Genomic DNA, 25,257 nt, shown 5'->3' on the forward strand with positions numbered 1-25,257 from the left:
CGCCGGGCGGGTGGGCACAGCGGCTTGGCGCAGTCCAAGATGGCTTCCGATATTGTTTGCTCTTCTTTGTTGGCATCGTCGCTCAGGGGGAGGAGGGCGAAGCGGTTCGATAATGCGATCTGGAATTCTTGACAGCGGTCATTGTTGTTGAGGTGATGCCAGCCCAGCCTGGGCAGTTTGGGTGTCAGCTTCTTCGCTCGTTGGAGCTTCAGGCGCACCCTGGCACGGACAAGATAGTGATCAGAGCCGCAGTCGGGTCCGCGCATCGCCCGGACATCTTGCAAGGATGATCGGAACCGGGTGTTGATGAGCACATAGTCGAGTAGCGCCGAGTCGTTTCCTCTTGGGTTGCGCCATGTCAGACGGTACTTGAGCGAGTGTTGGAATAGCGTGCTCCCGAGGACCAGTCTGTTGGCGGCGGCGAATGACAGCAATCGTAGCCCTTTGTTGTTCATTTTTGCATGGCCGAACTTTCCCATCGTCGATTTCCAGCCAGTGCGGTCTTCTCCGACGTGGGCGTTCATGTCGCCGGCGATCATGATCATGCCGGTTTGAGGTAGGGAGTCCAGGACGTCTTGCAGGCGATCATAGAAATCATCTTTAGATGCGTCGGAGTTCATTTCGGTCGGTGCATAGACCGCAATGATGTGTAGCTTGATTGTACCGTTGACAGTTAGGACGGCGATACGGTCAGATATGGGTTGGAAGGCCACGACGCTCGCAGAGAACCGATGGTGTACCATGAAGCCGACTCCGGTTTCTCTTTTGTCGCCGCCCGAGTAATACAACGTCATCTTTTCGTCCATGGCTGGCACTTCGAAGGAGACAGTGCCAGTTCCAGTCAGCCGAAGTTCCGATAGGGCCGTTATTGAGACGTTGAGTTTTGAAAGTTCACGGGCGATGATCTCCTTCTGCCCAACATGGTGACCAGTTCTGACATTTCACGCTGCAATGTCGATCGGCGTCTTGGGCGTGAGATGATGGAATTGATGGCCAGTAGTCCATTTCCCACCAGCGCCCTGGGTCCCCACCACACTTGCATAGCTTCTCTCAGAGTCTTCAGATAAAGACCAGCAGTTTTCAGGTTTCAGTCGTAGAGGGTTCCAAGTAGAAGATGGCGAGTCGGGTCAGCAATTTGACTAGAAGCAAATGTATTTTGACCTTTTTCCTGTGTGTGAATTTAACCCCCAGTGTGAGACTGAAAATGAGTTATACTGTGACTTTGTTATACTGTGACTTTGCCAGATTTGCCATCATGTGAGTTCTTGTTCTTCCATAAAATGAGCCTCAGTTTAAAGGATGCTTTGACTGAAGGAGGCTCAAATTCTCAAAGATTCAATTCAGTTTTATTTATGTAGAGCTAAATCACACCAATATCCACCTCAAGGTGCCTCATTGTAAGGTAAACCCTACAATATAGAGAAAGCACCAACAAGAGCAAGCACTTTGGTGACAGTGGGAAGGAAAAACTCCCTTTTAACTGGAAGAAACCTCCGGCAGAACCAGGCTCAGGGAGGGGCGGGGCCATCTGCTGCAGTTGGGCATGAAGGGAGGACAACAGGACAAGGACATGCAGTGGATAAGAGGAGTGTTTAGGACATCTTGAGAGTAACAAATGACAGCAGTGCAGCCTCGAAGTAAATGAACTAGTTTTCTGAGCTCGCTGTGAGAGGATATTCCTTATTAGAGACATCGCACAAACATATTTGCCTTACGCACATTGAAGGACATATGCCTGTTGACTCCGAGACACAGATTAAGAGTTGCACTGATTAATGTAAAATAAGAGCCATATTCATAACTTTGGGAGTATGAGTTGAACTCACAGTATCTTGGGGCAGGGATAGCTCAGTAGGTAAAGTGGTCGCCCCATGATCGGAAGGTCGGCGGTTCGAATCCACTTAACGGCTACCCTGAGGTACCCCTGAGCAAGGTACCGTCCCTACACACTGCTCCCCAGGCACCTGCTTAGTGGGCTGCCCACTGCTTCACTGAGTGAATGGGTCAAATGCAGAGAAAAACAAGTAATTTCCCCATGGGGATCAATAAAGTATCCATTATTATTATTATTATCTTCAGTCTTCCCTTCAGTAATTAAATTTTTCATTAATTTTTGCTGAGTTTATTTGGTTTCTTTTTGTTTCTTTTTTCACTTTCATTTCAGTTTGATTTTATTGTTCTTGAAATGTTCAGTGTGTTTTGTTAAAGTTTCTTTGTAAAAAAAAAAAACCCTTACAGTGTCACTTTTCATGACTTATGACAGATTTCCTAGATGGAAAGTTTCCATTTTCACCACCATCCTCCAGTTCAGGGCTGAGTGTGAAGCAGCAGGAATGAGAATTAGTATGTCCAAGACCACAGTCCTGCTCCTGTCATATCTCAAAGACCTCATAGTACCATATTATCTAAAACAGAGCCCTTCTCTCTCAGACTGCTGGTTTATTTGTGGTTCCTAGACAAGGCAGAGCCTTCAGCTGTTAGGCCAGTCTGTCCAGTTCATTTGATCTTTTTTCTTTATCAGAATGTGACCTTCAGCATGCCTTTTTGCATATCTGTCAAACTTACATGTTTGGGATCATCGTTGCACAAAGACAACCCAAATTAATGATGTCATTCATTAAGGGACAGAAGCTTGTCCCACACAAACCTCCTGTCCTGTGTGGAACAAAGAATTCCCCCATTTGTTAAATCATGAATTGTGTGAGATTAACCACATTTTTTTGGAAAGCTAAATTCAGTCACACCCAGGCCAGATTCCTGCCAGATGAATCATGAAATCACCTAAATAGACCTAAAAGGCTAAAAGATTTCTAAAAGCAGCACATCATGCCACTATCTGAAGAAAAGTCTAGAATAAAGTGACTGACATCTGTAAGGGTAGAAAGAATTACAAAGCCCTTTGTAAAGCTTTAAGAATCCAGGAAACCACAGGAGAGCCGTTATCCACACAAGAAGAAAAGTTGGGACAGTGGTGGACCTCTTCAGCGAAGTCCGGACTAACAAGATGACTCCAAGAGTCAATCAACGATTCATCCGAATGTTTCTACGTTTCTTAGTATTGTTTAGTTTGCTTGTTCTTCCTGGTTTCATCATTCCTGGTTGTGAGGTCTTGTTCATTCCAGTCTGCGTGGTCCATCATGTATGGTTGTTTCTGTCTCCCTGATCTTTCTCCCGGGCTCCATGTTTCTCAGTTAGTTATTCTGGTCTCGTGCTGATGTCATGGCACACAGCAGCAGGTCTCCCCAGCCTTGGGAAGTGAAGTAAAAATGTAAATGTTCTCTTCAGAGATGTTTGAAAGATAAATGATAGAGTAACAGTTCTGAAGTTGCAATTTTCATAGTTTGCTTGTAAAAGCACTGACACGTGATGCATTGTGTTGTTATCAGGTGTGTTTTGTTAACGAGCATCTGTGCAGCATTACACATCTTATTTCAGAGGTCTCGTCCTTTATTTCTGTCGTGGTTTGATTATGTTCACCGTACGTCCTTGAAAATGACCCGTAGCTTTTGCTAAAGTATCCAAAGAGTTGCAGGATCCCAGCAGGGCGTAATGCTGTAGTATCCCACGACTGGAATGTCTGTCTAAGCTGCTGGACTGGGACAACGGCATTCTGATCATATGCACAGGCATGAGTCAGGAGAGACGTGTGACTGAGCACCGGGGAAACACTAAGCTTCAGGGTCAGCTTAGCCGCATGTATTTGCTTAGCTGCTAAACGGGGGTCGCCCCCTGAGCCACGGTCGCCCCCGTGGCTCAGGGGGTTGGGAATCGCATCTGTAACCGGAAGGTCGCTGGTTCGATCCCTGGGCTCTCTGTCCTGGTCGTTGTGTCCTTGGGCAAGACACTTTACCCTACTTGCCTACCGGTGTTGGCCAGAGGCCGATGGCGCGATATGGCAGCCTCGCTTCTGTCAGTCTGCCCCAGGGCAGCTGTGGCTACAACTGTAGCTGCCTCCACCAGTGTGTGAATGTGAGAGTGAATGAATAGTGGCATTGTAAAGCGCTTTGGGTGCCTTGAAAAGCGCTATATAAATCCAATCCATTATTATTATTATTAAAGGCTAGGTGAGGAAAGAGACCACACCCCCATGCCAGCAGGTTTTCAGCTACATCAGGTTTCTGACTACTGAATCACCTGATTATCTGACCTTTGACCTTTGTGAGGAAGGAGAGAATAAAACAGCTGCTTCTCTCATATTCTACAGAGCAGTCCACACAGTGTCCTCCATCCATCCTGCTTTTCTGTCGCCACCTCAGCCAGGTGACAGATGTTTGTACGGTTCCTCATCTCAGGCCGGCTGCGAGAGAGCAGCTCTCGTCCAAGTCTGCTGAGGACGAGAAGCTAGTTTGGGACTCTTTACCATTTATTGAGAGAGCAGAAGTAAAAACTGAAGCTTTTTAATATATGGAGTCTCATCAAAAGTCTCATTAAAAGTAATGCAAATGGTATATAAACACTGAAAGCACAAAGTAAATATACCAGCCGCCTGAGGGTCTCCGTTTCCGTCGCCAGTCTTCATTCAAGCTTCGATCTCCAGCAGTGTGACTCTGAAGTGCTGCACCGTATGTTTGTATGTTTCCTCCCCAACAAACAACAATGTTGACCAAAAGTTTTGCACCGTCAAAGGCAACAGCTCATGCCTTTGCTTTCATTCTATAATACTGGACTTATTTTTCTACAACGGTTTGAACTTTAAGAGTTTAAACAAGAGAGAAAAGTGTGAAAATGTTCACGCCTGTCTGAGAAAAGTGTATAAAGTGTGTAGTGAGGGGTTTTACAGCCTAAAACATCTATAATAGTTGTAAAAAAAAAAACAAAACGTTGTCTACTGTGCAGGTTTCAGCTATCGCAGGTTACTTTGAGAACATAACTGTGGCGAGGGACCGCTGTAGTGCAGTTTTTATTATGAATTCTACAGCTGGTTGGTGTTTGGATGGTTTGTCATAGTCTTTTTCTGTTATACACAGACATATATCTTCCCTCAGTGCTCGCTGTCCTCCTGTGTCTAGTGTCCTGTTAATGGTTCATTTGTTTGCTCTGTTTATTCCCTCTCTGTCTCATGTTTGTTTTGCTTCCTTTTCGTGTCTGCCTCTGTCGTTCTCTTCCTGTCCCTCACTTTCTCTTACTGCTCTCGGTCTCTTGGCTCGGTCTGCCAAATGTGCTATTGTCTTCCCACGTAAAGTCGTGTGTCTGAGTCTCAGTGTGTGTTTCTCGTACTTCCTGTTTTATTCTGATAGCCATTTGTCCTCTGTGCATCATGCTGTTTTGCTTCTGCTGTCTCATCAGTTAGATTATGTCCAGCCGTGTTCCCCTGGCGTTTCCTCTCTGCCCTGATTTCCTGTGTGCATATATTGTCTGCAGCTTTAGTTCTATATTATTCTGGAAGTTTAGCAACAAAGCTGCAGTGAGTTCAGCCCTGCATCTGTTTGTATTGCGGGTCCTACCCTGCTGCCTCACACAGCACAACCTGACTCACAGGATTCTAATACATACGTCTTGCATATATAAAGACATTTGGTTCAGTTCTGCTGACTATAGCGAGGAAAAAGAGGATGTGTCCATGTACAGGAATAAATACACCTGCATTTCTGTGACCAGTTTAAGTCATGAGCCCAACTATGCTGCTACATAGAACTGAATGCTCTTCAACACTGCTGTAACAGACAGAGGAGGGCCAGGCCTTATTAAATGAGCATGACAAACCAAGATGACAAAGCATGCATGGTTAAGTCAAGTGAGATTTGAGAAGAAAGCAGAAACCTGACCCGCTGAATGATAAAACAGTTTATATTGCAGTCACACTGCACTGCAGGTATGAGGAGGAAAAACATCCATGCCTTTGTCAGGCCCACAGTCCACATTCCCCAGAGAGGTGTGACACTTTCAGGTGTGTATGGCTGTCACATTCAGGAAGGGTGGTGCTCTGCTGGAATGACAGGTATGACACCAACAGAGTTTCAAATGCGTGGGTGAAGCCAGGTGTGGTGCCATGCAGTGGTGAGGTGTTCTTTTTAAGAAGTGTAGACTGTGGTTTTATCATTTTGATAGTTTTTAAAGGCTGCTTTATAAATTATTTGTTGTATATTTTATTGTTTATTTGCTTTTTTCATTATGACATCAGTGCTTTGCTGCTCAGAGGTAGATGGCGATCATGATGGAGCCAGCAGCACAGGTGAAGTTGTCCTTGGGGCCCAACCCTGCGTCTCATGAGTCCTGCTGTCTTCCCGTGGACAACGACATGGGTAATAAAGTTGGACTCACCACTCGTAGTAGTGCAAATGAATGAATTCATTCCTAAAACAATTCCACTGAATAAACCAGCGGATGGCGGTGAACCTGTGTCTTCTGGGAGCACCCTGGGGTCTAGGGTCCAGGCACCTGGCTACTTCAGCTTCCACCCTGCACGGATAACCAGGAGGCTTTTTCAGTCAGGAACCTGTAAACTGAGGGTGTGGGTGTTACTTCAGAAGTACGTCACAACTCAGGTGTGGAAAACACAGACGGATCGAGAACACAGCACAGTAGAGAAATGGTGATAAATTCTGGTAATGTTGGTAAATTGGTAGTAGTCAGCACATTACAGTAAAAGGCAAATGTTTTCTCTGTACTCATGTCAATATTTCCACCACTGTCAAGGTTTGGTTTCACATAATAATGATAAAGCAGAACATTTGAAAACAATCACCGTGTTTGCCTTCATGTAACACCTGCTTTGGGAGCTTTTTAATCTGAGCCCTGTTGTCACAGATCTAGGAGAAGGACCTTTTATGGTCATTGTGTTTTCTATACTGAAGGGTGCACTTGTCATGGTTCTGGGTCATTTTGAGCCAATATTTAGAGTTTTGTGCCTTTTTTGTATTATGTTCTAATTTATATAATTATATATCTTAGGATTCAGTTAGCTCTGTGTTTAAGTTTGGTTTCCCTGTTTAGTTCTTGTCGGTTTAGCTTGTTGTTGTCTATGCCATGTCTTCAGTGTGTGAGTCGGTCGTGTCTGTCGTGCTTAAGTCTCCCTCGTTCTTTGTGTGTCTTAGTCGTGTCTTTGTCTCCCGTGTCCCCTCGACCCCTCTGTTAACCTCGTGTTGTCACAGTCTACGTCTCACTGCGTTTCCTGTTTTATTTTGACAGTCTCGTGTTCCATGTTCAGTGTGTTTAGTTTTGCTTCCCTGTGGTGTTGTGTTGATTTGTGTCAGCCAGAGATGGGCAGTAACGCGTTACTGTAATCTGATTACTTTTTTCAGGTAACGAGTAAAGTAAAGGATTACTATTACAAAAATGGTAATTAGATTACCGTTACTTTCCCGTAGGAACGCTGCGTTACTGCGTTACTAAAACCGTGATTTTTTTTGCGAGAATGTCTCATGACAGTGACGTAAGCGAGTGCGCCGTTAGTGACAACAGCTGTGTGCAGATCAACAATGGATCATATATCGAGTGCAGAGAGAGTATGAGCGTGCAGCGTTTAAAGCGTGGAAGTACTGACCTTACTTTGAGTTTGATTCCATAAAAAGTGACAAAAACATTAGTGTCCGCTGTGCGTGGGAAGAAAACTTCTTTTTACAGCGAAAAAACCCTAAACTTCCAACAAGCACCGAGTAGCTACGACGTAATGGGAAACTCACAGAGAAACTCGCGGATTCTTCCACTGAGTGCACACCTGCACCAGGGTAAACCTCCGCCTGCCCCACTCCTGCTTTACAGGTGAAAATAGAGCAACAGGACCGCTGAGTCTTTGACTTTATTTATTTTCTGCTGTGTTTTACTTGCATCTATTTGAAAGACTGAGTGTAAACACACAAAATATTTTATTTTATGTGCTGGAATGTGCAGAAAATAGGTTTAAATGTTAAACAAACTTCTTCCAATCAGAGAATGTTGCATATAATTAAATTTTTGCTTGATGCATAAAGTTAAAAGATTAAAACTAATAAAACTATAAAAGTTTTAAAAAGAGACTTTTCCATTTGATTACATTTTGTATGATGGATTATGTAGAAAAAGTAGAATTGGGCTGAAAGATCTATCGCTTTATCACCTACTCAGGTTGTAAATCATGTTTTTAAAAAGTAACGAAGTAACTAAGTAATTAATTACTTTTGAAAATAAGTAATCAGTAAAGTAATGGGATTACTTTTTGGGGGGAGTAATCGGTAATTAGTTACTGATTATTTTTTTCAAGTAACTTGACCAACACGGTGTCAGCTGTGTTCCCCATGTGTTTTCACTTCCCTTGTTTCCCTTCTGTCTATTTAAGTCCTCTGTCTCTCAATGTCAGGTTGTGTGTTTCCCATGACTAATGTTCCAGGAGTCCGTGTCTCAGGTCCAGGATTCACATTCAGGGTGTTTCTGTGTTTAATTTTAGTTTATCCACTTTAGGGTTTTGTTTAGTTTTGCCTTTGCACTTTGTTTTGTATTTTTTTCTACCAGCCTTATTAGATTCCATCTCACCTCCACACAGTCTGCATCCACAGACCGTGACAGCACTACCGAAGTAGCATGTACCCATCAACTGTTATAAGAATAAGAATGGGTGAAGTGGACAAGGACAAGGACCCAACGACACAAGGACAAGGACACAACGACCAAGACTGTCCAAGCTGGGGCTCGAACCAGCAACCTTCCGAGGCAAACTCCCAACTCTGTACTCCCTATATATATATATATATATATATATATATATATACATACACCAGTTAAGTAAACTTTTTATTAAATCATATCAGGGGTTACAAATGCATCAAAAATGAAATAAAAGTGCAAAAAGTGGGACCTCACCCTGTCCCGATACTCAGAGAGATGAAACCACACCCATCTGAATTCCAGAATGGGACACAGACAGAGAAACTTTGTGACACTTTCTGCTGTCTGCTGTCTCTGACACACACACACACACACACACACACACACACACACACAGTGATGGGCGTGTGCAGCTACAGCTCATCAGGGACAGGGGTGTGCCACTTTTCAGGTTTAAGCAAACATGCTCACTTACACATCTATTCCTATTGTCACAGACACACTGAAGCACTTCAAAACTCTGCTCCACCCTTTGCTGCTTCGCATTATTCAAATAGTCTGTTGGGAACCAGGTGACTCCACCCTGCCCTTAAATATGTGGTCCTCTCTGTAAACATTCCTCCTGTCTCCATTAGTGTAATGATCAGCATCAGATTAGCACATCAGGCAACATAGCAACACAATGACAAATATGTGTTTTATTAATGTGATGAGACTATATTAGTAAATGGTAATATAAACTGTGACTCCCTTACTCCCTTTATGCTCCTCCTCTGTGGGGCAAGCTGCAGTGCTGTGACAGCTTATGGACATCTACATTCGTACTGGTGTTGTGCCAAAAAGGCACTGGTGGTGCTGCATAAATGACATGTTTTTGCCTCTTTCATCACTTTGTATGCAATAACACCTGGTGATTGATGCACTTTTAGGACTGCCTTTCACATGTTACCTTTTAGGCTTAGATTGATGTGACTTGGAATAATGACTCCTCTCGAATGTGTCAAAGCAAAGGTAACGAGCATGTTTGGAGTAGAAATGATAGATATTTGTGTTAAAATGTGGGGAGTAAATGTATCTGTACACTTAAGAAAAGTACAGATACCTGAAAATTTGACTGTACAGTAACAAAGTATTTGTACTTCATCACTTCCCACCTCTACACTTGCCCAAGGATACTTTGGCAGGCCAACTGATGCAGCCAAGGATTGAACTGCCAACCTCCTGAGCAGCAGATGGCCCTCTCAAACTAAAGCTACTCAGCTCTCATTTTAAACATACAACAGTGAAAGTCTCTTTCCTTTCACCTCAAAGCTACACACCAATTTGCATCCATCTTTTACTTTACTGCCATCTTGTGGCTGCAAGCAGTGCTTAGAAGTAAAGCTGCGTCTGTGAAGCTTCTCAAGCTGACTTTGGTTTGTAATCCTCTGGTCTCTGACAGGGGCTGATGGGAGACTACTGTGCAGTGCATGACAAGCTGGCACTGGCTCTACTTTCACAGCTCTGAGATCAGTTATTATCTGTGCTTTGTGTGCAAACAGGACTAGCATTAGCAAAGAAACAAGCTTCACTGTAGCCAAAGTTTACGTATTAGCCTTGGCCAACATGTGTGATGTAGAGGAGTGACAGTGCAGTGTAAAAACTTTATTTGTTTAGCACATTAACAAAGAAAGCCTTGATGATGGAGACGGGCACTCCTGTTTACTCACACAGACAAAGGTGAGCAGGGACGCCTGTAGCAGCGCTTCCAGATTAGCCTCTATGACAAATCACTCGACTGACTGAATGTACGCCACTGCCTTTAACCAGCGTTTGTGCTAATATACCACCTTCATTTTGAATTAATATTTTGAATCGTCCACTTTTTTACAGTTAGCCATGTCACACAGTGCCCAGCTTTGTGTTGTTAATGTATCTCAATATGCTTTAAAAGTGAAGAAAGAGGCCATTTGTGTGTCTGCTCAGCTTTCTGTCAGACTCACCACATACTCCCAGTCTGCTCTCAGTCAAAACACAAGTCTTTATAGGATTTCTCATATTTCTTCACATTCTGTTGATAATTGCAGCTGTTTTTTAACTGACTCTAAGAACCTCATATAACTTTTAATAAGACAGTGTAATGAAGGAAACAGTTTGCTTACTTGTATTTCAGCTGCTGTCCTACTGCCGTAAATCCTTTAGGTGTCACGAACAGGTCATCTGCCACCATCTCACCCTATCCCAGCATCCTCTGTCACACCAGCCCTCTGACTGTCCTCCTTCATTACATCCATGAGTCTTATCTGAGATTTTCTTCCTGCCTAGCAGCTCCATCTTCATCATCCTTTGTCTGATGTACCCCCTCTCCCCCCTCTTCACACGTCCAAACTATCTCAGCCTCGCCATTCTAACTTTGCCTCGAAATATCTCAACCTGAGCTGTCCCTCTGATGGACTCATTTCTAATCCTATCCATCATGCTCACTCCCGCCTCTTACCTTCCCTTTCCTTCTTGCTGCTATCCTTTAGCCATCTCCACCCACTCCACCCTGCCTACGTTCCCTTATTCACGTCTCTTGTGCACTGTCTGTTGCTTTGGATTATCTCAGGCTTTTAAACGTATTCAAATTATTCACTACCTGTGCTCTTTGCTGGTACATCTGTCTCCCTCTCATGTATTCTGTCTTGCTTCTACGGACCTTCAACTAGTTTTATTCACTCAAACACAGGGCGAGGGAGTGAGCGTGGTAAGCTGTGAACAGAGGGAGAGTGTGGTTAGAGATGATGCAGGGGGAGCTAGACTGGAGAGGTGATATTGGAGTCTTACTTGGCAGGTGAAGCGTAAAAGGCTCTGGGGCAGGTGAATAGCCAGGTGAGCTCCTAGAGTGCTGAGCAAGTGAGAAGATTCCATCCTTGTTTTTCCAGAGATCCACAAGAGACGGTGTCAGGAGGACATGCAGGTGGAAATGGTGAATGGTGTGAACCTGAGAGGTGAAGAATCAGCAACAAAACCAGAGCCCTGCTGTGGACACCAGCATTCAGAGGATCTTGAGCTGCAGGTGAGTGGTGATGGTAGGACGAGGTGACTAAAAGCACAAAGAAACTGAGGTAAGTACGAGACTTTAACGAGGAGCATGAATCGATGAGGCCTTTTACAAGTGATGCAACGTCTGACACTGAAGCCCAGAGGCCTGTGTAGAGTAAAGGGGTTCATACGTATGGTTCTTCATATTGTTCTACTATCTGTAGTGTTCTTTCTCAGCATGAAGCCATACTGCTGCTTACTGATCATGACTTGTGTTCTGAACTGCCTCTCCCAGATCGCAGATGCAATTCCACTCACTCCATCTGTCCTTTTGCATTTCTTGTCCTTGATACAATGCCTCTTCATCTCTGCTCTCTTCACCAGTCCATTGAAGTCTGCTCCAATCATCACTGACCACTCCCCCTTAGAATATATAGGCTTGTGGGCCCTCCATGGCTGGGAATATCGGGAAAAACACTTGGAACACACAGCGCAACACAACAAGGAACACATCCAAACAGAGGCTTTTAAGATACAGCATGACCTAAACAGGGAAATGAGACAAAAGCATTAAATAGGGAGTGCTGAGGGAACAGACTAAAAATGCAACTGCAATAGGAAACAACATACAAAACTCAAACAATAAACTAGAGAACTTCTGGGAAAGTATAAAAAAGCAAGGAATACAAACAGCCTCATATATAAAAAAGTTTTCAGTTTCATTCAACTTTATTTACACAGCGCCAAATCACAACAACAGTCGCTTCAAGGTGCTTTATATTGTACAGTAAACCCTACAATAATACATACTGAGAAAAACCCAACAATCATATGGCCCCCCCTGCTGTTGCTCCGGCTTTACCGGTAGGCCCGCTTCTTGGCCCGCGCCTCCCTCGGTCATCTGGCTCACTCCTCGCCATGCCGGCGGCGGCGTTCTCCTCTGGTAGGCGACTCTCTGCCATCTCCGGCCCACGCCTGGTGTTTGCTCCCTTCCTGCGTGACTCTCCGGGTCCGTCGCTCGCTGTTTCCGTTCCGGGTCCTCGGTCATCGGCTCTCCTACAGCCACGGATCCGCAGATTTGGTGCTACAAACTCTAACCTACGCCCACTCACCCGCATATCAACCCCGATGACAGCTACTGATCTCACCTTATCTATGGCTTTGATCAACACTCGATCCCTCTCCAATAAGACGTTTCTGCTCAAGGATTTTTTCTCTTCTTACGACTTGGATTTTATGTTCCTGACGGAGACCTGGTTACGCGCTGGTGAGACTGTGGCTTTCTCTGAGCTTCTTCCTCCAGGCTGTTGTTTTTTAAACACTCCCAGGTCCTCTGGCAAAGGCGGAGGCCTCGCCTGTGTTTTTAAATCTGTTTATGACTGCCATCAGATTTCTTTTTCCTCTTTTTCCAGCTTTGAACTACAGCTTTTTAAACTAAACTCATCCACTCCGTTACTGATTGCAGTGGTATATCGTCCTCCCAAATTTAACAAGGACTTTATCAGTGAGTTTGGGGAATTCCTTTCAGGGCTTTCAGTAGATTTTGATCATTTTCTTATTGTTGGTGACCTGAATATTCATGTGTGCTGTCCATCTAAACCCCTGGTTAGAGACTTTGTTTCACTGTTGGATTCCTTCAACCTTACTCAGTGTGTGTCTGGCTCCACACATGAGAAGGGTCACACTTTGGACCTTGTCATGTCTCACGGCTTGGGTATCCACATCTCTGAAATTTGTGAGAGTGCGTGTATCTCCGATCATTTTCCTGTTCTATTTTCTGCCACTGCACATTGTTCTGATGCTGCAGTTAAACCTCCTTCACGCCGTCACCGGATCATCAATACCCATGTACCATCTCAGTTTTCTGCTGCTTTTAGCAACTCTGAGCTCTCCACGGTGGACTGGATTGATTCCTTGTGTGCAGAAGATTTAACTGCTCTTTTCAACTCAACATGTACTTCTATTTTGGACCTCATCGCTCCCCTAAAAACACTCCGTCCCAAAGCTCACGCTGAACCCTGGATTACAGACTCTGTTCGTGCTCTCAGGCGCACCTGTAGGTGTGCTGAGAGAAAATGGAAAAAGGACAAGCTGCACATTTCTTTTAATATCCTCAGAGACTCTCTTTCAACCTATCAGAAAGCCGTTAAAGAGGCCAAGTCCTCCTACATATCAAACCTGGTTAGCAGTAGTGTCCATAAACCTCAGACTCTGTTTCGTGTTTTAAATTCCATTGTTAATCCTTGCATATCCACCAGCCTCACACCTTCTGCCACCCTCTGTAATGACTTTCTAAAGTTCTTTGTAAACAAGATTTCCTCCCTGCAGTCTGTCATTCCATCTTCACCTTCCAATCCCTGTGTTTTGTCTTTGTGCCATTCTGCCTTTAATCAGTTCGAACCAATCTCTCTCTCTCAGCTGCATGAAATAGTCTGCAAGGTTAAGACTACCAACTGTTCCACCGATGCTATCCCCTCTCGGCTTCTGAAGCAGGTTCTGGACTCAGTCGGACCTTTCCTTCTGGTCCTGATCAATGCCTGCCTCAGTTCTGGTTGCTTTCCAACACCCTTCAAGCACGCTGTTGTTCAACCTCTCCTTAAAAAGCCTAATCTAGATCCATCCCTACTCTCTAACTATAGGCCCATTTCCAACCTCCCTTTTCTGTCTAAAGTACTGGAACGAGCCGCCCTCACGCAGCTCCAGCTATTTCTTGACAATAACAATCTCTATGAGAAGTTCCAGTCTGGTTTTAGAGCTCGGCATAGCACAGAAACCGCCCTTCTGAGAGTTTTTAATGATTTGCTTTTAACTGTTGACTCTGGTTGTGCTGCTGTCTTAGTAACCCTGGACCTGACAGCAGCCTTCGACACTGTTGATCACAACATACTGCTATCCCGCCTTCAACATTGTGTCGGTTTAAAGGGCACTGTCTTAAAGTTTTTCCAGTCCTATTTGAATAATAGGAGTTTTTCTGTTCACCTTGGTGAACTGTCATCTCCCAGAGCTCCTTTAACCTGTGGTGTACCTCAGGGGTCCATACTAGGCCCCCTGTTGTTTATTCTGTACTTGCTCCCTCTGGGCGATGTGCTCCGTAAACATAATGTGTCCTTCCACATCTTTGCCGATGATATTCAGATCTACCTCCCTCTGAGGTTGAACTGCAATGTTTCTTTGCAGCCGCTACTCTCCTGCTTGTCTGACATTAAGACTTGGATGACTCTTAACTTCTTACACCTTAATGAAAGCAAAACTGAAGTCATTGTGTTTGGGCTTCCTAAAGATCCCAACTTCTCTCTTGACTTTTTGGGACCCCTAACCTCCGATTGCACTTCTTCCATTAAGAGTCTTGGTGTTATTTTTGACAATGCTTTTAAACTTGATAAACAAATCAGCTCTGTAGTTAAGGGATCTTTTTATCATTTGCGGATTTTAGCCAAAGTCAAGTCTTACCTTTGCAGGAACGATCTAGAAAGAGTGGTCCATGCTTTTATTACTTCACGGCTAGACTACTGCAATTCCCTCTATGCTGGCCTAGATCGTTCCTGTCTACATCGCCTTCAACTGGTGCAGAACGCTGCCGCTCGCCTGTTGACCGGTTCAAAAAAAAGAGACCACATCACTCCGGTTCTCTGCTCTCTCCACTGGCTCCCAGTTGCCTTTAGGATTGATTTTAAAATCTTATTGCTGGCTTTTAAGGTTTTAAATGGCACTGCACCTTCTTACCTGTCAGAACTCCTTAGTACTTATCGCCCCAGGAGATCTTTGAGGTCAGCCGACCTGATGCTTTTAGATGTTCCCAGGTATAAATTAAAGACAAAGGGAGAGAGGGCGTTTGCTGTGGCTGCACCCAGACTGTGGAACAGTTTACCTCCTCACGTCAGACTCTCCAAAAGCCTAGAAACTTTTAAAACCGCTCTTAAAACTCACCTCTTTTCATTGGCTTTTAGAAAGGTTTAATTTATTTGTTTTATATATTTTTATTTTATTTTTATCAGCGAGGTGTTATTACGAAATTGTGTTCTATTGTATTTTATCTGTATACAGCACTTTGGTCAGCCTTGGTTGTTTTTAAATGTGCTCTATAAATAAACTTGACTTGACTTGACTATGAGCAGCACTTTGGCGACAGTGGGAAGGAAAAACTCCCTTTTAACAGGAAGAAACCTCCAGCAGAACCAGGCTCAGGGAGGGGCGGGGCCATCTGCTGTGATTGGTTGGGGTGAGAGAAGGAAGACAGGATAAAGACATGCTGTGGAAGAGAGACAGAGGTTAATAACAGATATGATTCAATGCAGAGAGGTCTGTTAATACATAGTGAGTGAAGAAGAAACACCCAGTGCATCATGGGAATCCTCGGCAGCCTACGTCTATTGCAGCATAACTAAGGGAGGATTCAGGGTCACCTGGTCCAGCCCTAACTATATACTTTAGCAAAAAGGAAAGTTTGAAGCCTAATCTTAAAAGCAGAAAAGAGCTGAGGAAAGCCCCAGGCCCCGCCAAGCAGCCCCCGGGAGTGAGCCAGTACAAACCCGAACATCCAGCCCTGGACACCGAGAACCATCAATGCACCAACGGGTGAGGGCATCTGATTATTTAAGACCTTGTATGTGAGTAGCAGGATTTTGAATTCTGGATTTAACAGGAAGCCAAAACAGGAGAAATCTGCTCTCTCTTTCTAGTCCCTGTCAGGAAGACAGGAACAAAGCAGTCTTACATATTTGTTTAATATGTGCGTTGAAGGACATGTCCTGGTCAACAATGACTCCAAGGTTCCTCACAGTGTTACTGGAGGCCAAGGTAATGCCATCCAGAGTAAGAATCTGCTTAGATACCATATTTCTAAGCTTTTCAGGGCCGAGTACAATAACCTCAGTTTGATCTGAATTAAGAAGCAGAAAGTTAGCGGCCATCCAGGTCTTTATGTCTTTAAGACATTCCTGCAGTTTAACTCATTGGTGTGTGTTATCTGGCTTCATGGACAGATAGAGCTGGGTGTCATCTGCATAGCAGTGAAAATGTATGCTATGTCTTCTAATGATGCTGCCTAAGGGAAGCATGTATAATGTAAACAGAATTGGTCCTAGCACTGAACCCTGTGGAACTCCAAAAAAGAAACATATCAATTTGCAGCCCCTGTTTCTTTCAGTCAAAACTAAAATGGAGCATGACTGCAAGAGACACATCAAGAAAATATCAAGGCGCCTTCTCAGGAAATACAAACTGGATATAGATATTTGTGTGTGTGTGTGTGAGAGAGAGGGTGAGAGAACGAGACCCCTAAAGCCCTGCTAGCATGGGTAAATCCCTGCAGTCAGGAAACTGCTGCTCTGTCAGTTCACAGCACTAAGCCTTGCAGAGCCATTAGTGCTCACAGTCACAGTGTGTGTCCAAACCAGCACACACACACACACACACACACACACACACACACACACACACACACACACACACACACACACACACACACACACCTCATGGTGCATTCTCATCAATAAAAAGCTTCACTTTGCATTAGTTCTGTTTCTGTTACCAAATACTCACATTACTAATTACAGCACAAAAACCAATGAGGTTACTTTTTAAAGATAACAAAATGTAAAAACAGAACAACAAATGCAGCTGGAGTCCTAATGCAAACACGCGTTATCAGTGGTTCTCCCCTGAGTCACCCTGCAGTCTAAAGGCCTACAGACCTACTCACCAACCAAACACAGGGTCACCAAACAAAGCAGCATCAACAATGAGGTGCTCGCTTTGTAATGCATGCTGTGAGTAACTCGCTCTCGCAGGTTTAATCCATATCAATACTGAGTTTCTGTGTCTTACTATTAATTTGTGAAATAAACAAGCTTTGTTAAATAAATCTGTACAATTCTTTTTGTAAGACTAGCTCATTAAGTTTTATTTGATGCTGCACGAGGGCAGGCCTGCAAATCTCACTGCTCTTTTTCCAACTCTGGGGACAGACAGAAGGAAGAAATCTTGGAACCAAAGACAAAACTTCCCACACGTTTTAAAGAGCCAGCAGGTAGAATGGGAGCAGAGCAGGAGCATCCTTATAATAAGAAAGTACCAGTGACCAAGTCTATGAAATGACAAAGCAGAACATCCATACATCTTTTAATGGTAAATGGACTGACTCTTATGCAGCACTTTTCTACTCTCCAGGAGAAATCAAAGTGCTTTACACAACAAGCCTCGCTCATACAAGCACGCTGATCAGGTGTGAAAGCTGCGCTCTCTCTGGGATTTTACTCACCATGGGGCTTTTTGGACGCTTCATCAATGTTTCTTTTTTGTTACAATGTCTTATATTTTAGAGTGATTTCATTAAATGTTGCCATTGTTGTGCTTCAAGTTGTAAGCCTTGTCCTAAACAGCATGATCGAAGACATTCCCTTGTTTCTGTTCCCCTCCCCAGCATGTCAGATGGTATAGTGATGTTTAACTTCCTGCCCTTTATGACCTCAACTGTGCTACTCGTTCTTGAGTGAGTGTCTGTTTATCCAGCAGTTTCAGGAATATCTCTCTGACATTAAACTGCACTGACCATGTCTCCCAGTACGAGTCTTTAACAGAGTAATGAATGACTTTGCCTTTGTAGGTTTGATGTGGCACAATAGAGCTTCTAATTTACAGTAAATTCTCTGTAGAAATAACTTTGGAACTGTTATTAGGATAGTATGCAACTATAAAAATGGACAGTAGACACAGGTATTTGATGGGCTGTCAGTTTAAGAAAATGACAGTAAAAGAAGAATTTAGAAAGATGTTGCAGCTAACTGCACTTTGTGCTAGAGGAACAAGAGGGAACCCAAAGTTACCTCTAAATCTGCGCTGTCATCAACAGAAACCTGACTTTTCAGGTTAAGCCTCTGGGGTCCAGGGTACCATTGGCCACTTTTCACTACTTTGTATTTCACCTTTAAATTTTCTTCTCGTGCCTTCTGTGGCATCATTCTTTTCAGCACAATCTCACGTCTGAACTTACAGTAATGTTTTCATTGACATACTGTACTAACACAATTGATCTGAAATCACATAAAAATATAAAAACCGAGTAGGAGAAAGTTCTATTTTTACTGTAAAAACCACAGACATGTTTATTGAATTATTTTCATAACTTGAAATGCAAATATAAATTGTAGATTAAGTTAGAAATAAAGTTATATTTAACCATTTACCTAAAAATAATAAATCTGGCATTTTTTTGTACAGCTATTTAAAAATACTACTAACACTAAAATTAGAGAACAATTAGTTGTCACAATAAGGTGCCCCACAAATTATTTGTGCCAGTGCAAAAAATAGTTTGTCGGCCACAAGACAGAGGAGAACAGCACAGGAGTAAAGCTGCTGCATCAGTCCAGTGTTTCCACTGCCGTCTGCCTTTGGTGGCTTTCCTCATTGTTTTTGTGACAGGTATAAGGACTAGAGATGGCACGATACCACTTTTTTATGTCCGATACCGATACCGATATCATAAATTTGGATATCTGCCGATACCGATATGAATCCGATATAGTGTTTTTTAATCAACAAAACTGTTTTTTAAATATCTTGCTGCATTTTGTATAAGTTCATACTCAAGTTTAAAACAACAACTACACTAAAGCTATTCTGTTATACCTGTATGCAAAAAAAAATATTTCATAGTTCAGCAATACTGATCAATCTAATAAACTTAAACCTACACCATCCTCCCTATTCTGGTATTTTAAAGAGTACTTAGCATAAATATTAAGCAACCTAACTAATAGGGTTCCAACTCCCAGCAACAACAAAAATAAATAAATAAAAAATAGGGAACCACCCCTCACGCTCCACCTCATGATGCTTAATCGACGTAATCAACCTTAATTTGATGCAGTGTGAAAAAAAATACACAGAAATCAATTATTTTTCAAGAAATATTAAATAGATTCAACATCTTTCTTCAACAAAATTGCAGACTGCACAGATGGTACCTTCCCAAAGGAAAAAGTACTATAGCTTACTAGGGTATATATATTAGACTTAATAGTCACTATGTACAGTAATTGACTTCTATTCATTTTACATCAAATTAAAACTTTGGGTGTCAGATAATTATTTATTAAAAGCTCGACATTTTAAATGAGAATAAGAAAGAAAAGTATGTCTTTGTGCCCCCTTTTCCCTGTTAATGCCCTATCGGCCCCCCTGGCTAAACTTTGCTAGATCCGCCCCTGCACAGTTACCAGCGTCAGCTGCATAGAAAAAGATCCTCGAGTAGAAAGTAATATTAAATAAATTCTAACAACAGCTGATCAAGCTTAAACGTGCTGCTGTTGTTCAGCCGCTGGTTTCCTCTTTCTGGTGCAAAGTGGGCCAAAAGCAAACCAGAGACACGGACTCGCGACAGAAAAGCCGATCAGCTGATCATTTAAGCAGTTTCATGATTGAAGTAGCAGCAAGAAGAGGCAGTCGTTTGTTAAGCTTAAGGCAGGAATGCTTTACAAACATTCAGAGATGGACTTACACACTTGCTTTACTTCTCTCGGGGATAACTTTGTCGGAGATGAAATGCCAGGTTGCTAGCGAAGCTCCACATGCTATCCAGACCACCAACAGGTCCCGCATGCCACAGCCGCTCTATCACGTGATGCATACTGCTCCGACGTGCTAACGTCGTTCTGAGGCGAGTTACGGCGTGTTGCAAGTTTTGTGAGGTGCTTTCGTGATATTTAATGGAATGGATTACATTTTTTATTTTTCTCCGATATCCGATCCAGTAATTTAGGTCAGTATCGGACCGATACCGATACGTAATATCGGATCGGTCCATCTCTAATAAGGACTACTGCATATAAAACTGTTCAGTTAATACTAATTCATATCTGTTGATATAAGGACGAAAATAATGTAAATATGGTAAGAAAATGATTAAGAGTTTATTATTTTTCATGTTATATTAATGGCTTTCATGTTACTTAAGAGAAATACAATCTATACATCAGTGATCGGCTAGTAAGCCTTTTCTGGGATCGATTAGTAGTGTCTCTATTCTCCACTAGGGGGCTTTCGCGCGTTCTCCTCACTGCAATAAACGACTGCATGAGAGACGCAAGTCATAATCACTCTCGTGATTCTTTTCCCCTGTTTTCAGGGGTGTAACATTTTGACACACAAAGCTCATGACTACACTACACACTAACTACATGCTAAACGTCACAAATCTCTCACAACTCAAAAGTCGCTGTCGATATCGCTCTCTCGCCACTGTCCCAAAACTTTCCCCTCTTCCTAAATAACCAAATCACAGGTGCTGCCAAATCATGGTACATTTACACCAATAGCTGCCCCCGGAGGGTGAATAACACTCACGCAATCAATCCCCAGTGTAAGATGTGAAAAGGCTCTGGGCTGAACCATTTTAAGTGGTGGTGGGGGGTGCTATCTTATTTTAATGAACAACACTGACATATGCAAAACTAGGGTGGCACATGCTGCCCCTGTAGATCCGCCCCTGTGAGGAGGGGTGCCACATACTGTGACATAATGGGAAACCCTGAAAACTGAGCCGAACCATGCCGAGTCGATCTGAGTAGGTACTAATGGTCTGTAAGTCACAGTCAGACTAAACAACACACAGACATGTGTACTTTTCTTTATTTTAACTCAGATTGCACATGTGCACCACTGAACATTGTAAGTAAGCAGCAATCCTTCACCCCTCCTCCAGCAGAGCAGCCCTAAGGGGTGGTGAAGCTTAATGTCACATGTTTACTTCAGCTACACTGCAGTGGTCATCTTTGGTCTCAAGAGTCCACAAAAGTCTGGGGGGCTATCCTGGTGGTCCTTTTCCTGAGAGCAGCGGTTTTCTTTGTTCTGCCCTCCCACTGGCATGGTTCTGCTCATTTTTCTATTATTAGATACAGCTGATTGGAGCTGGAGCCACGTGGCTGGGGCACATCGAATGCTGCAGCTGCTCCTGTAGCTCAGGGAGAATCAATATTTATGTGGAACTAAAGTATTGAAGCTGAACAGAATCTAGTTATGCTGAGGTGAAGATGTGGTCTTGTGTGGAATGAGACAGAATGAACTCCCAGCTGGAGGATGCTGCGTGGATGCTGCGTGGCTGTCACTGCTGCTGCGGCTCAGTCTTGGCCTGCGCTCTGCTCGTCAGCCTGGTCAGGAAGCAGAAGCTGTAGTGGAACTGCAGCACGTCGCACACTTTGGACCAGAAGTGTCCGGTGAAGCGCTGGAACAGGCGGTACTGAGCCAGGTGGTGATCCAGCAGCTTCAGGAGCACGAAGCCTGCACACGACAGCAAAGCCAGCACGAGGTGTCTGCGCGTGCGCACATCTCCGTGCGTCCGCTGCACGTCAACCCCTTTGTACACCGCAAAGAGCACGTGACCTGCGAGCGCCGTGTCGAAGCCGCGTCGGTGTGCGATCGCCAGTCCGTAGCTGAGAACGGAGCCGAGCTCGAGCGTCGCCGCGTGCGACGCGCGCCATTCGGTCCGCCTCTCGATAAAGTCGATCCACACCGGCACCCACGCGAAGATCGGTAAAGTCAGCCACTGGTCGAGAACGGCTGGAGCGCGCCGCAGCATGGCCAGGCGCGTCCACTGTACGGGGCCGTAAAAGACGGCCATGAGGGCGAACACGTGCCTCAGGTAGCGGGCGCGCTCCGACTCAGCGCCGTCCCCGCGCCACAGCAGCCAGTACAGCCCCACGCACACGTAACCCACATTGACCACGCAGTTACAGGGCATCGCCAAGAACGCGGGCAGACCGTCGACCCGCCTCTCCGCGTAGTGTTCGGAACTCAGGTCCACGTCAACGTCCGCGAACAGGCCGGTGTTCACCAGGCCGACACACAGCAGGAAGCCCACGGACACGTGCACCACGGCCCGCCTCATCATCTCCGGACCTCCGCTCCGAGACTGGAACCAAAGGTCTTAGGTGTTTTTCCGCGTTTCAAAATCACGTGGTACAGAAACTGAAGGCTTGGATTGGCTGCCTTGATCCGGGCATGAGGCCGGCAGCCTCGAAACAGACGTTTAACACTGTCACGAGCGTCAGAAGCGCAGATCTGGCAAACACTGCTCAAGGCGTGGGTCAAAACACCCAGGCCACGTGACCACGACCAGACAAGGGTTAGGTTCCTGCTTCTTGTAGAGCCAGGCGCAAGGATTCACTGTTTATTATCCGGAGTCATTTGGCCTCGTCAGCACTGAATGACAGCTTTGGAAGGAAAACAGTATCCTCAATATCTCATTATTATTTTTGATGTGGACTGTGAAGAGTCAATAAACATTATATAGATATATCAATACCAGATAAATATCTTATTCTAATGATTACTGCGAGAACGTGAGACAGACAGAGACTGCTGGGCGATCTCCATTCACTCCTATTAGCAGAGAGAGAGAGAGAGCCACACACTGCTTTCAACATCAAATGTTATTTGGTGCTCCAGCTAGTGGTGTGCAGATCAATACTGAAATATCGATTCCTCTGATACCAGTCATTTATGTTCTAGAATCGATTCTCACATTAAAATATCGATATTTTAGTAAATTTGTAGTTTATCATTAACAGGAACACAGCGGAAAGAAACTATAACATTCGGATTGTCTGCATTGGAAGGAACTACTTCCTCTTCCACCTTTCATAGTCATGTGTGAAACACGGCTGCATAAATGTGTTGCAGCCTCTGGCGTGCGCACTCACAACACTGGCTGAGTGTAAACGGAGTCATGTGTGGACGTGTTTTACCTCCACAAACAGCCGAGACGCGGTTTGTGATACATGTGGCAAGAAAGTGAAGTGTTGTGGCAACACCGCTGACCTCGTCAAACACCTCACAGTAAATCATATCACAGAATAAGACGAGCGTATGCTGAGGCGAACTGAAGAGGAGGACAGGGACAGGTGCTGCCAGGGCGAGACAGACGTCTCTCACGGAGTCCTTTAGTGCTGCAGGCAGGCAACGTGTTCAGATAGGCACAACTTCAGTTTTTTCATTTCTATATGATGAATTCTGCATTATTAAATGATAAGAACAAGTAATCTGATGTCCTGTAATCACAATGATTTGAGATACAATTAAAGATACAATAAATAAATAAATAAAATACGTTTTTGTACAAAGTATCGGTATTGGATCACTATCGTCGATACCACCCTTATTTTTACTTGGTATCGGATTGGAAAGGAAATCAGTGGTATCGCTCATCACTAGCTCCAGCGACTTCATCCTCACTAGACCCCCGACACACACTGTGCCACCATAAGGAATACATGCATACTGTGAAAAGCTATAAAATTAATTAGACGCGACCCAATTCAATTCACATTACACATGTTTTTCCATTTCCTTTTTATTCCCACTGATGCTTCTGGTGCGAGTATCTCACAAACAGCAGGAGTTATGCAGGTTCACTATGACCAAAACTCCAGACTCACAGTAAAACATCACGCCAGCGTTACAAGATACAAAATCCACAGCAGGATAAAATCAAGTTTCTTTATAGTTCAGAGGCTGCTCAGCAGAGGATCATTTAAACATGCATGCAATTGATCTGAATTTGCCCATAAATATGATAAACAGAAGGAAAACACATATAGTCTTTTCATTTAAATATATATGTTTAAATTTATAAAAAATGAAGTCTTGTGATGGTGCTGTTTTTTATTATGTTGCTCTTTTGTTGTTTGCTTTCTCTTCTGTTTTTTTTTCTCCATACAGGTGATCCAGGTGTTTTTTTTTTTCTTTCTTCCCCCCCTTCTCACCGTCTCTTCTCCCCTTTGGTTTTCTTTCTCTCCCTCTCTTCCTTTCATTCTTTCTCCCTGTCCTATCCCCCAGTCACGTCTGTCCCGTTTGTAGCAACTGAAAATAAAATAAATTCATAATTATAATAAAGGTCAATCAAATGGACCAATATGGCAAGGCCATGATGATCCACTTGGTAAAATAAATCCGCTTGGCATCTTTCTTGGCCTCAAGACAACAATTCTGATGCTAAAGATCCAAACGGGACACAAATTAAAAAAAAAAAAAAAAAGAAGTCTTATTCTATGCCAGCTTCTAGCTTTGCTTGAGAAACTCCTAGAAAGCTTAAAAGTCAACCAAACACGTGCAAAGTTTCACATCTTTGAGCAAAAAACAAAGGTGAGTCCAACAACAGCTGTGTGGTTATTAAAGTAAACCTTCCTCTGCATGCTTTGCCTTATCCATCGGTTTGTTGTGAGCAACACAAATGTTAACAGAGATTTTTCTGAAGCACACTGAGCAGCACACTGCTGTCTTTAACAGTCTTTTTACTTTTCTTTCCTTGTTTGCACGACGATTTCTCCAAAACATGTGATGATTGACAGAATGATGTCATTAAGACTCATTGAGTGTGTTTAGTTTTGATCTTCATGAATCCCATGCGAGCCTCATCCTGTGCCCTCATAGGTTGAGGCTTAACTCCTAATCTTTGCAGATATAACAGAAGTACTGGACTTAAGCTTAGGTAAATGAATGGACAATAAGACAAACAGTCCAAGTTTAGTAACAATAGTTCATGTAAATACTGAGATCTGGAATCATGTGGTCAAACAAATAGGAGCATTGCGACAAAGTTGGGATTGTGTGCTGGTCTCAGGAAATATTAAACGGCCTGTATTTATATAGCGCTTTTCTAGTCCCTAAGGACCCCAAAGCACTTTACGCATCCAGTCATCCACCCACTGGTGATGGCAGCTACATTGTAGCCACAGC

The 25,257-nt window shown here is 43.8% G+C and overlaps 1 protein-coding gene and 1 long non-coding RNA gene across 2 annotated transcripts in view; one reads left to right on the forward strand and one right to left on the reverse strand.

Moving 5' to 3' along the window:
• LOC309705029 overlaps positions 1 to 6,811 on the forward strand; it is a 33,103-nt gene extending 26,292 nt beyond the window's left edge. The window contains exon 3 of the long non-coding RNA XR_014276438.1: positions 6,122 to 6,811. This is a non-coding gene — a long non-coding RNA (uncharacterized lncRNA). The remainder of the gene's footprint in view (positions 1 to 6,121) is intronic.
• Positions 6,812 to 21,137: 14,326 nt separating this feature from the next.
• tmem187 (transmembrane protein 187) lies at positions 21,138 to 22,727 on the reverse strand. The gene has a single exon (XM_082530575.1). The coding sequence runs from the start codon at positions 22,409 to 22,411 to the stop codon at positions 21,626 to 21,628; it is 786 nt and encodes a 261-aa protein (XP_082386701.1). The 5' UTR covers positions 22,412 to 22,727; the 3' UTR covers positions 21,138 to 21,625.
• Between the last annotated feature and the right edge of the window lie 2,530 nt (positions 22,728 to 25,257).

This window comes from Aulonocara stuartgranti (assembly GCF_965226115.1).
Source record: "Aulonocara stuartgranti genome assembly, chromosome: 4".
In the NCBI taxonomy this organism is placed as follows: domain Eukaryota; kingdom Metazoa; phylum Chordata; class Actinopteri; order Cichliformes; family Cichlidae; genus Aulonocara; species Aulonocara stuartgranti.